Raw genomic sequence first — 12,105 nt, forward strand, 5'->3', positions numbered from 1 at the left:
GGTTGCTGGGCAACAATCAATCATCCGGACCTCTAGGAGATACATTGACGGAACCATGATTTTCTTAACGCAAAGCTTGCGACGATCGGTTCACGCTTATCTTTTGGACGTTATCTGTTTATGTTGGCGGCAATGAAGCTGCAGCTGATATTGCTGGGCGCATTGGGAGACTATTAGCTCTCCTGTTACCCAATCCAATACACCGATTGAAGAGAGAAGCTCGATGAGCTTTCAAAGGAGGCATCCAAGTGCAATGAACTCCGAGTTAAGCATAGAATGGAAGCTGATTTGTTCAGCTGTCTGGGGCCTTAATAGGTGGATCGCTGGGCAATGCAATCCGTACAAGCTGCTCAACGATCGATCACCCCTGACATCAAGTAGATTTACTGGCGAAGATAACGGGTAGCATTCGCCTGAAAGCTATCAACTAGCTTTCAGTATGAAATCGAGTTTAGTCTCAACGCGAAGCTCGCGACGATCAAGTCAGGAAAATCTGTCGGACGTTATATATGTTCATGTTGGCGGCAATGAAACTACAGCTTATATTGCTGGGCGCACTGGGCGCCATTGGCATTGCTGGTAAGATGTGTGGCTTTTTGTTGTTACATCATTTATCTGGAATTGTGCTACCTTGTTAGTCGAGCTTGAGTCTCCTCTGACCTTCAACCGGTTCTACCGGTTGTTGTAATAGTGCAATGCTAATTGATATTGATTGATAATCTGAATGCTGATCTCCGTTAGCTGCTGCCACTGCGCAATTTAGTTATGGCAGCTGCGAGACCAAAGGCACCAAGGAGCACGGATTATGCATTCACATACGAGACTGTCCATTTCTCTACGAGATACTCAATATAAGCCAGTCGACGCCAGAGCAGCGTCAACTGCTCTCCGATAGCCAATGCGGCCTGGATAATACCCGTCAAAGTGGTTTGGTGCAGCGTATTCTGGTGTGCTGCCCGGACAGCAAACGCCGCATGCAGAGCGCAGACACTGCAACTGGAACACCGATTGATAATCGTTCTGGGGGCGAGCCCGATCCGAGCAATGTGCTACCTAGCATAGGCACTTGCGGTATTTTATTTTCGAATCGCATTATTGGCGGCACTAAAACGCAGCTCTTCGAGTTTCCGTGGATGGCGCTGCTGCAGTATAAAAAGCGTAAGTTTTAGCCACTTACCTGATTAGCATCTGGTTGATTTATCTTTCAAACTGGCAGCCAAGGATGAGCTCGATTTTAACTGCGGCGGAGCATTGATCAACTCACGCTACGTTCTGACGGCCAGTCACTGCCTGAATAGCAGCCTGTTGCAAATGCATGGCTGGCAATTGTTTAGTGTGCGTCTGGGTGAATGGGACATAAGCACTGCTCCGGACTGCGTGACCGAGGTGGGCAATAAGCAACGCACTTGTGCACCCATGCACTTGGACATTGAGATTGAACAGCGGATTTTGCATGAGCTATATGTGCCAAACTCCATTGATCAGATGCACGACATTGGACTGTTGCGTCTCAAGCAAGCGGTTCGCTATACGGAATATGTGAAGCCCATTTGCCTGCCGGTTGGCGACGATGTGCGCAACAACGATTTTGAGGGCTACGCCATGGACGTGGCGGGCTGGGGTGTTACCGAGGACGGTAAGCCTAGCAATGTGAAGCTCAAAATCACGGTGGATGTGTGGACTCTTAAAAGTTGCCAGGATAAATATCGCTCCTACCAAATGCATCTGAATAGTTCACAATTATGCGCTGGCGGAAAGATAAATATTGATACCTGTCAAGGTGATTCCGGCGGGCCACTAATGGTACCTACCCATGTGGGCATGCAGGAAGTTTTCTTTGTGGCCGGCGTCACATCATATGGTCCCAAGCCCTGCGGCCTGCAAGGCTGGCCAGGTGTTTACACGCGCGTGGGACAATATGTCGACTGGGTAGTGAGCAAATTAGAAATTTAATCCGATTGATAACTTTAATAAATAAAATTGGTAATTTATTATTCACATAGTATCTTGCATTTCCTAGCTTATTAAATATGAAAGAAGCGATGTGACCAATTGCCTGCTTTTACTACATTACTTAAAGTGGAATGCAGATTCCTAGTTGCGGTTCAGCTTAAATCCAAGTGCTATTAACCTAGCGCACAACAAATTAAATACAAAATAAATAAAGTTCATGTAAGCAAAAAAACAAAAAATTGAAAAAAATAGTATGATACACTTTTGCCAATAAAGAAATATACATAAAATTCCTAGTTTAATCAATTGAAGAACAACTAGATTATTTACAGAAAGAAAACTAATGCTGGGAATTATTAGCTCTATAGACATTACATATTTTATAGGCAATATTTGTTTGTATACGCATGAACTTGGTGTTAACATAAAACGAAATGGGGACTAACTAAATAAATAAAAAGTTTTTACAAATAATAAGCGACAAATTTAGGAAAAATATCATCTTTTTTTTTTGGTTATAAAGTTTGTTAGCCGATTGATAAGCCAAGTTAATAAGGTAGAGAGTATTCGAGCTGTGATTACTTAAATATATAAGAAATAAACCCTGTGAAGGGCTCAATTTCAAGAGCAGGCGGCGATAGTCTTGTGTTTTTTATAATAGGCACCACAACGAAGGCAAGGCTGACAAACATTGAGCATTGCGAACATTCGCGTCAATCACACATCCTCGGGTGCAGCTCGCGGCGCTGTGGCCGCTGCAGGAACAGCCGACTCACTTTGCTGCTTCTTTTCCAGTGCAGTCAATTCGTTCTGCAACGCCTCCAAGACACCTTTGACCGCAATGCAAAAGCCACGACTGCAGGGCAACAATGGAAACTCTGGCATCTCGCATGGTGTTTTATAGTCTTTGGGCATGTCTGTGGGAGACAATCCACTTAAAATTATGTTAAATGTCAAAAAATATATAACAAACCATTAATGCTGGTTATTTTTAGTCGCTGTGCGTCGGCCGAATATTCAGACCAAGCCTGCATGCGGCCATGTAACTCGCTACCAAATTCCTTAAAGTGCTCAATCAATTCCTTTCGAAAGATGAATGGGGGATTTTGCAATTGTTTTACCGTTGAATGGACTATTTTAATAATTGCCATCTCATTGTAGACGCGTGAGTTTTCATTGCCCAGCTGAGTGCCTAAGAATAGGTGGATTGCAATGAGATAATTCTAAGTTGGTCTAAAATTAATTTAATTTGTTAACCTACCACGTTGTTTTTCATAGCCGGCCTCATTATAGTAGGGCTCATCGACCAGTATGAGTCCCTGTATAGAGACCAGCACCTGCAGCATTGTGCTTTGAGGCGACCACACCTCAGTATCGCGTCCTGACCAGGTGCCTAGTAGCGAGACGCAAACCTTGCCCTCTTCATATAAATTGGGATTAAGGCGCTCCGTACAAAAGCTTATGTAATGACACGTGGGCGGACTCTTGGGATAGTCACAGCCCATTTGGAAGTCGAAGAAAAATAGAGCGTTTTGGTAAGGTGTGCGCTTGGGACCCACCATCATGACAGATATGAGATCCATGCGATCCTCATAGGCACGCACAACAACGCCTGGAGGTAGCGATGCCTGGAGCATAGCATACTCGCGCTGTACGGCGCGCTGATAGTGTGCCTTGTTGTTCGGATGTATAATATTTCCAATAAAATAATGACCAAGTGGAGCATTGGGCATTACTTCAAAACAATTATTGCTCGACGTGGTAACCTGCCAAGGCGAGGGTGATGAGCAAGCGGTTGGGCTTTCTAACGGGGGCAATGACTCAGAGAGTCCATTGAGATTCAAGGGCTGCTCCATAACCTGATCCTGCTCTTTCTCATATGCTGGCGGGATATCATGATCTGACGTCTCGACATCGACATCCTCATCAACATCCACATCCACATCGCTTATGTGTTCATCCACATCCTTGTCGTCAGTTTTGTTTCTGCCAAAGGTTTCCACGATTGCCTCGCGGCACTTGGCCATTTGTTCTTTAATCAAAAAACAGAAAACCTCACAAACGTCCGCATCGTGATTGGCCACTAACTCAATACTGGTACTGGAAGACGACCTCAAAATAGACTGTTTTTTCTCGCCTTGGGTAGTATCTTTTGAATCGCAACCGGAAGTGATTTCGCTCGAGCTGTTCTCGCCGCGCGAATGAACTCCAGAGTCATTCTTTAAAACAAATTAAATTAACAGCTTTGCACGATTCAATCTGTACATTAATATTGGAATGCTTACCTTACTGTTCTTATGCTTCTCGAAGGCCTTAGTAATGCTGACACGTGCTGTTCTGATCATATCCGCATATTCGCTTCGATACTTAGTAATCAGCTCGTTATAGGTTAGCTGAGTTTCGCTATCGGACAGTGAGATGTTGTCTAGAAGCACCGACTGCTCTGCGGAATCCTCAACGTTAATCTTTTCGCTGCTGCTATTCTTTTTGCACTGAACTTCGTCAACATGAGTGGAGGACTTGCGTTTATTTGGCGTAGATGTTGAAGCTGCTTGTCCTATCAATGGCATCTCCAACTTAATTGCTTGTCGAACAACTGGTGAAGCTATATCCGGTATAGAAAGTTGTGCCTCGACATTGCGCTGAGATGTGTCCGCAGCGGACTGAGGCGTATTTGAACTGCTTTTGGCTGCAGACGGCGAAACAGTCTGCTTTTGGGACTGGGGATTTTTCTTGCGGCACAGAATGCCGGTAAAGTAATCTTCGTGAAAGAAATCTGTTTTTAGAAAACGGTCTAGAAAACGGCAGTTATTATATACGGCCAGCAGATCTTTGAGAACATCCGCCTTTCGCTGCTCTGGCAGCACGTGAAAGATTTTTTCCAGGCGCTGAATGGCTTCTTTGGCACGATCAATTCCTGATATTATGTGATCCTCTACATCCATCGATGCGATGCTAGCGCTTATATTCATTGTTTGACTATTCTCCGACTGTGTCTCCCATGAATTCTCCGAATCGTCAGACTCGTACGCATCCTGCGTATCGCTCTGATGGATCTCAAAAAGATCCTGCGGATAGCACATGGTGATATGGCCGTTGACCCACCAAACACGCACACGGCCATCGGGAAAGTTGTCAATCACTTGGCCAGCCGTAGAATTAAGGTCCTCTCCCGTGAAATTAGATACTCGAATGACCATCGTGCCTGGTCGGTACTGATAGTCCGCATGATCTTTCAAATCGTAAACACTAAGCTCCTCCACATCCTTGCATGATGGACTGAAAAAATTGATGTTCGCTGACTGATGAGTAGTTCATTTTGATGTCAATTACTTACACTGGATTATCCATATTGCCATAGATGTTAAACCATTTAACTTTGGCTATGCGTTCATCATGATCCACCGACTGTATGACCCCGTAATCTATTTGTGAGGTACTGTAATCGTTAGCCTTGCTAACAAAATCTCCTGGGAAGAACTCATGATTGTCCAAATGGTGTATCGGATATAGATCCGTTGATGGTATGCCTGATTCCACAGATCCATCCTGCCACACAACCGTTAACGAACTATACACAACCAAAGTTTCTACAACCATATCATCGCCATCTTTGGGATCGCTCTCTTTTCTTGGCATTGATGTTTTTTTGCTTGGTCGTGCTTTTTTCTTGCTTGATCTGCGTTTGAAATTCCGTGTAACAATACGGGCTGCTTGCGAGGCAAAGGAGTTTAACGAATTCGTGCCACCTTCTGTCTCGGGAGTATTGGCTGTCACTTCAATTGTATCTATTACGTCCTGAGCTTCCTGTAGTGGCTCTTCATCGCCCTCATCATCCGCAGTGTCCCAGGTCTCATCATTGTTTGCCCGTGTCTTTTTACCAGTCGAGTGAGTTGAAGCGGTCGTCTTAATTGGCATATTACTTGCATCGTTGCTTTCGGCCAGAGAGCGATTCAGTCGCTGATTGCTAGGTTTACCAGTGACACGCCGCACTTTGAACATGTGAGCACTGCGAGAGCTGGATGGCGCCGACGGCGAAGGCGTGTTCTCAAATCCAGTCGCAGTCGCAGTCGCAGTCGAGTTTTGCTTCGACAGCTCATTCTGTGCCGTTTGCTTACTCTCCTCGCTCTTTTGACGTTGGAAAATGGTCTGGTATAACTTGGCTGCACAACAGATTGAAGATATGCTTGTCAGTTATTAAAACAATCAATGAATTTAAGTTAACATACCCTGCTCCTGCTCCCAGACGGAATATTTTATAAGTTTATCACATTTCGAATATTTGAGGTAGAATCGATCGTGAATTTGGAGCATATAAGATTCGTAGATGTTCAAGCGCTTAACATTGGCCAAGTCATCGCCCTTTATGCACCTTTTTGGCTGCTTTAGTGGATCCAATTCATTACCACTATCAAACTGTGGCGTGGCCTTAAATGTCCAAGCAACAGTTATCGCCGTTGTTTTGACAGATTCGACAGTATACTAAAAAACAAAGACAAAATGTCACAAAGTAAACAAGGACAGTTTTCATCTATAGCTAACATATAGAAGAGAATAGAGTCTAACGGATAGACCGCTATGTATGTATAGTTCTACTAACCATAGAGCGTCGCTTGCGATTGGTTGGTAAAGGTATGTCCGGGGTTAAATTGGTGACGCGATCCAACGGCGGTAAACGTCCAACGACTACATTATTTGGGTAGTATACACTGGGACTAAAGACTTCACGCTCACTGGGCCCGTAAGCATCCCTGAACTTGTGAAAGTCGTTCGATGTGATTTCAAGAAGTGTGCCAAAGTTTGATCTACCGAAGAAAATCAGTTATTTAATGCAAACCACACCCTATTTGCGGCTGCTTACTCACTTTAGCACGGCAGACTCATCTACGTTGATGGTGTATCCAATCCAATTCCCTAAACATACGGGCACATCGCGTGACCATTCTGAAATCGGCTTTAAGCGCTCCGAGGGCACATTCCTGATCACGTATTTGGTGCCCAGTACTTTGACGTCTGCACGAACGTTTACATCGCGCACATAGCCAGCCTGGCCAGACATATGTTTCTGTCCTGGTAGACGGCGTCGCACCACATCACCTGGCATCAGCGTGCGGTCGACGAGACCAATCTGAAATATGTTCACATTGTTAGAATTTGAGTTGAAGAAATAACGCACAAAAACAGATGACAAACAACACGTGTCAATGCTGATGTGCCCAAAAAGGCAAAACAGTTGTCTAAACAGAAATAACAGTTATTTACAGTTCTGCACACTCACACACACACACACACATGTGTATTCGTACATATGTACATGTTGATGTGAATACAGCAGTGACAATTACATAACCTCAACCTACTTACCGATTTTTCAGTTCTCACAATTTCCTTGCCATCCGGATAGAAGGCGACGCGCACCTCGCCCTTGCTGAGCACCTCGTTAGCTTCCTCCTCCTCATCATCCGAAGAGTACGATTCGGCTGTTCCAGTGACGACTCCAAAACGTACGCGCCCTTTGCGATCGATGCGAAATACCTCATCCTCGAAAAAGAACTGAAACTCCCGATTGTCCGAGCTCTTAGACGCCGCAGCACCGCCAGCCGTTTTACGATTACTAGATGCACCGCTTGCCACAAATGGCCGCGATTCAACTGTTGGTGACGTTTCAGTCTCCATATCTACTGCTGCTCCTGGCGGTGGTGTCGCCGAAGCCTCCAATGGGGTGCCGCCGGCATTGGCAGCACCCGCGACTTGACTCAACATATTACCAATTGTGAACTGTGTAAATCAGAAGAAAAATGCCACATTTAATACTGATTAAATGCACGATATTTGATTATTTGCAAATTTCAGTTCGCAACCCAAATCACATTCTTATAAGCTAGCAACATTGCCTGCAGCAATTAGGCAACCGAGTTCCTGAATGGATTTATGTACATACCATGGGCCGCCTATCGGCAAGATGTGGTGCTTCCTAGTAATAATGTATGTAATTGCTGTTTCACGTACTCTACACAATCGAATTTATTTACAACCGAGTACTGGGCGAGAGGTGTCTAGCATAGTTCAGATTTCTTTCTAATACTGCTTAATGAATACATTTGAAGTCTACACTGGGGCGACTTCGGAATTTTGTTACAATTTTGCCAACTTATTTAAAAAAAAAAAAAACCAAAAATACAACATCTGAAAACTAGTTAAGTTGGGCCCAATGCTAATATTTCGTACAGAAGCACATTTAACATTTTACTGAACTGTTGTTAACAGAGAGCGCCCATATTTACCAGAGAAATGCGCCGTCGGCCGTTTCTCGAGCTTAATCAAAATTTAAATTTCAATTTTAAATAGATACATTTTGGGGCAAGACTACGAAACAATAAGTTTTAATAAGCAAAGTTACTCTGATAGCTTGCTTACAGCAAGAAAGACCCCAAACAAAAATCGAATTTGAATTTAGCAGCTGATTACTAACAGAACAATAACAGGGCACAAAATATACTTTATTTTAAAAGCGACGAATCAATGTTTGTCTATACATATGTATATGTATGGATATTACTATCTTATGTATGCCATATACATCAATTTGATTTAATAATCTCAAGATATCAAACATCAAATCCTTTTTTGTAGAAAGCATGGCTAGTAAATCGATAATTTTTCGATACAATTAATTTTTCATGCGCGCCTATTATGTGCCCGGTATTGTGGATGCAGTTTGTGGCATGTCTACTATAAATAAAATTATATATATAAACCAACAAAGTCAACAATATTTGCTTAGTACACACCTATTTCGAAAGCAGGTTCTGCAGCGCTATTAAAAGTAGTAACACTAAGCTGGCGACCATAATTAGTACATATGCTACTGTGGCTATGATGCATATTATTTTCATAATACTATAAATATCGCACAGCTAGCCGTCAACATTTCAAATGCCATCAAAACGTATACTTACTCGTTTCTTTAAAAGCAAGTGCACTTTGTGCAAGAATATAGTTGTTATACTGATTTGCACGTATTTACAAATTTCGCTGTGTATTGTTGCATTCACAAAAATTTTTCACAAAAGTGTATACTTAGATATAAAATAAAATTATGATTAAAATATAACAAACAAATGAAATTTAAAACAAGACATGCTTTGTTTTTTTCTCTAAATATATGGGCAGAAGATTTCGAATGCACCAGGGTTGCTTTTTTTTCGATCCCAAATGCCCTCTTGTACCAAATATGATTCCCCTAACGATACCGTTAACAAATAACTCGTGTACCAACTGGGCCCAGCTAAGCAGTCAGAAAAAAAATTATAAGTCGAAAACAGTCGTTCCAAAAATGCAGTAGATTTTGGGTAAGCCCTTTGGCTTGGCCTACACATCAATTCGCAAAGGGTTAAGGCTAGACTCTATGACAACCTATATGTATATGATAAAGTATATTCCCTCCCGAGATTCAACAAACCTCTAGATAGCGAACCTTACTCTGTATGGAGCTGGTAAATCATACAGATATAAAACAATATTCAAGTTAATTATAAATTCGTATTTTATTACTAAGACATTTTTCTAATATTGCAAATTTACATATTATCACATCTAACAATCATTGGTGGAGCATATGGCGAGTGGTGCACACCGAATGAGTAGGCGCGCCCCGATCTTCCAGGACGATAGTACATCAAATCATAATAATTAGGACCGGGACCAACGTTCTCTTTACGCATATTACAAATCGGCCTCATCGAATACTGAGGCGCACGACATAGCTTAAGATTCAGATCTCCCGCAGCATATGCAGCCGGGCCAGGTGAATCGGCCTTGCGATTTAATTTCGCTTGGATGCCCCTGTTAAAACAAATGCAATTAGTCCAAGGCCAACAACACATCCGAACATAATACCCACATGCTATAGGCTGGAGCGGATGGTTTTATGGGACTGACTTCGAACTTGTAGGCACTCGGACCAGGTCCGTACTTCTTGAAACTGAAGTCATTCCGTTTACCCAGTGAGTAGGCTGGCGCAGAAACCCCCTTGAAGAATGGCTTATTATGAACATCGTGTGCGCCGGGACCGGGACCAACTCTTTTGTCTGCAATTGAAGTGAGTTTAGGACGTTTGACTATTTACTCCACGTCAACTTACCAATAATTTTTGTCATGGGGCCCATGGTGTATTGAAAACCCCCTCCTCGGCCATAGCGCGTAAGTTTATCTACCTGATAGGCACCTGGTCCTGGTCCCGGATCAGGACCCAACATGTTGGTACGAGCCCCGAAGGAGTATTGTGGCATTCGCTGTTTCCGGGTGTCATGCTTATCATACCCCACGGTTGGGGGCAACCCGTAAGCGCCGGGACCAGGACCTGTACATAAGGAAATTATAAAATAGTATCATTTAATGACTGACACACTCACCTAAAGGTCTACGCGCCATGTTTGTCTATTGCAATATTAGAAAAAAAGGCTTGAATTTTGAAACTCTTGCGAGTTGTCCGTACGGTTCCCAAATGTAAACTGAATCACATCCAGACATGCCCAGACCTTGTGCTGGGGCTCTCATAAAACTTAAGCCATGGCCAACTTGTTTAAAAAAAAAATTCCGGAAACAATGCTTACAGATACGCCCCTACGCTTAAGTATGGACTTATGAAGAATCAAACAATAAAACATGAATTTTGTTTCTGTGCATTCATCTTGCTGTGCGTGCGGCTGTCCGTTTCACCACGCCCACTTAGGGGCAGGCGAGCGAGAAACTGAAATCTTCCACTAACAAGAGTCGAAATATTTTGCCAATATATAATATATTATGCATAATATAGCCGCCATATAGCAAAAATTGACTTCTTCTAAAGATCGCAATTAAAAAATGACTGCATGACTTTGTGCATAAGAATTCCAATTGAGAATTTATCCGCACATTGTAAAATTGAGCCGAAAAATTTCAACATGTGGTTGGGATAGGGCAAACCTCCTACGCTGACGGGTCCACATACAAGACCACGACTGAGATAAGTTCATCATAGATGTTTGCAAGCGACAAATGACAAATGACATTCAACGCACATTTCACAATTTATTACTACTAGGATTCATTTACATAAAATTTTTTCTAATATTGCAATTCTACATATTATCACATCTAACTACCATGGGTGGAGCATAAGGCGAATGGCGCACACCGAATGAATAGGCTTGTCCAGTCTTGCCAGGACGATAGTACATCAAATCATAATAATTGGGACCGGGACCCAGGGTATCTTTTCTCATATTGCAAATGGGTCTCATTGAGTACTCGGGAGCGCGATTCAATCTGATATTCATATCGCCTGCACCATAAGCAGCCGGACCAGGCGAAATTTCCTTGCCCTTAATCCTGGTTTGTATACCCCTATTAAAAGAAAATTAATTAGTTCATAGTCGGTATAAAAATTGTAGATAATACCCACATGCTATAGGCGGGTGCGGCTGGCTTTATGGGATTGACCTCATACTTATATGCACTCGGACCGGGTCCATACTTCTTAAAACTATAATTGTTACGCACTCCCAAGGAATAAGCTGGTGCATTGACTCCTTTGAAGAACGGTTTTAAATGGACATCGTGTGCGCCGGGGCCGGGGCCAATTCTTTTGTCTGCAGAACAGAACCCCAAATTCAGCAGCAAGAATAACTATTTGATCCCTTAACTTACCAATAATTTTTGTCATGGGGGCAATGGTATATTGCAAACCGCCACCCATTCCATAGCGCGTCAATTTGTCTACCTGATAGGCGCCCGGTCCTGGTCCAGGATCGGCACTCGTCGTTTGAGTGCGCGTTCCGAAGGAGTATTGCGGCATGCGCTGCTTACGGGTATCATGCTTTTCATAACCCACGGTTGTGGGCAACCCGTAAGCGCCGGGACCAGGGCCTGTCGATTAGAAAGCCATTAGCTGTGGTACTTCAAGGGGCCTAAAGAACGCTTACCTAGAGGTCGACGCGCCATGTATCTTTAATTTATTGCAATATTAGAAAAAATTTTCGACTAATTTTGAACTCTTTTGAGCTGTGTGCCAAATGAATTTCAAAAGTGTTATGAGAGCAGCCGAGGCTCTCACACATATTTAGTTTAGTGTCCACATGAGCTTTATGTCAAGGGCAAGTAGTTTTGCGT

At 43.1% G+C, this 12,105-nt stretch overlaps 4 protein-coding genes across 5 annotated transcripts; 1 reads left to right on the forward strand and 3 right to left on the reverse strand.

Moving 5' to 3' along the window:
* Positions 1 to 426: 426 nt before the first annotated feature.
* On the forward strand, positions 427 to 1,998 carry LOC6630607 (spaetzle-processing enzyme). Its single transcript, XM_002054446.4, has 3 exons — positions 427 to 579; positions 742 to 1,158; positions 1,217 to 1,998. Exons 1-3 carry the CDS (start codon positions 510 to 512, stop codon positions 1,951 to 1,953), a joined length of 1,224 nt encoding a protein of 407 aa, XP_002054482.2. The 5' UTR covers positions 427 to 509; the 3' UTR covers positions 1,954 to 1,998.
* Positions 1,963 to 9,051, reverse strand: LOC6630606 ((E3-independent) E2 ubiquitin-conjugating enzyme UBE2O). 2 transcript variants are annotated; one of them, XM_015172219.3, is made up of 10 exons: positions 8,913 to 9,051; positions 7,318 to 7,731; positions 6,819 to 7,081; positions 6,554 to 6,758; positions 6,183 to 6,435; positions 5,291 to 6,116; positions 4,239 to 5,232; positions 3,215 to 4,172; positions 2,927 to 3,145; positions 1,963 to 2,870 (listed from the first exon to the last, which is right to left on the reverse strand). In XM_015172219.3, exons 2-10 carry the CDS (start codon positions 7,714 to 7,716, stop codon positions 2,671 to 2,673), a joined length of 4,317 nt encoding a protein of 1,438 aa, XP_015027705.1. In that variant the 5' UTR covers positions 7,717 to 7,731; positions 8,913 to 9,051; the 3' UTR covers positions 1,963 to 2,670. The 2 variants fall into 2 exon arrangements, with proteins under 2 accessions (XP_015027705.1, XP_002054481.2); XM_002054445.4 differs by lacking the exon at positions 8,913 to 9,051 and adding an exon at positions 7,895 to 8,124.
* A 430-nt stretch (positions 9,052 to 9,481) lies between these two features.
* LOC6630605 (ciliary microtubule associated protein 1B) lies at positions 9,482 to 10,515 on the reverse strand. Its single transcript, XM_002054444.4, has 4 exons — positions 10,368 to 10,515; positions 10,097 to 10,315; positions 9,857 to 10,043; positions 9,482 to 9,798 (listed from the first exon to the last, which is right to left on the reverse strand). The coding sequence occupies exons 1-4, from the start codon at positions 10,384 to 10,386 to the stop codon at positions 9,534 to 9,536; spliced, it is 690 nt and encodes a 229-aa protein (XP_002054480.1). The 5' UTR covers positions 10,387 to 10,515; the 3' UTR covers positions 9,482 to 9,533.
* Positions 10,516 to 11,012: 497 nt separating this feature from the next.
* LOC6630029 (ciliary microtubule associated protein 1A) lies at positions 11,013 to 12,076 on the reverse strand. The gene is made up of 4 exons (XM_002054443.4): positions 11,919 to 12,076; positions 11,644 to 11,862; positions 11,399 to 11,585; positions 11,013 to 11,340 (listed from the first exon to the last, which is right to left on the reverse strand). The coding sequence occupies exons 1-4, from the start codon at positions 11,935 to 11,937 to the stop codon at positions 11,076 to 11,078; spliced, it is 690 nt and encodes a 229-aa protein (XP_002054479.2). The 5' UTR covers positions 11,938 to 12,076; the 3' UTR covers positions 11,013 to 11,075.
* Positions 12,077 to 12,105: the final 29 nt, after the last annotated feature.

Source organism: Drosophila virilis, chromosome 2 (genome assembly GCF_030788295.1).
Source record: "Drosophila virilis strain 15010-1051.87 chromosome 2, Dvir_AGI_RSII-ME, whole genome shotgun sequence".
Classification (NCBI taxonomy): domain Eukaryota; kingdom Metazoa; phylum Arthropoda; class Insecta; order Diptera; family Drosophilidae; genus Drosophila; species Drosophila virilis.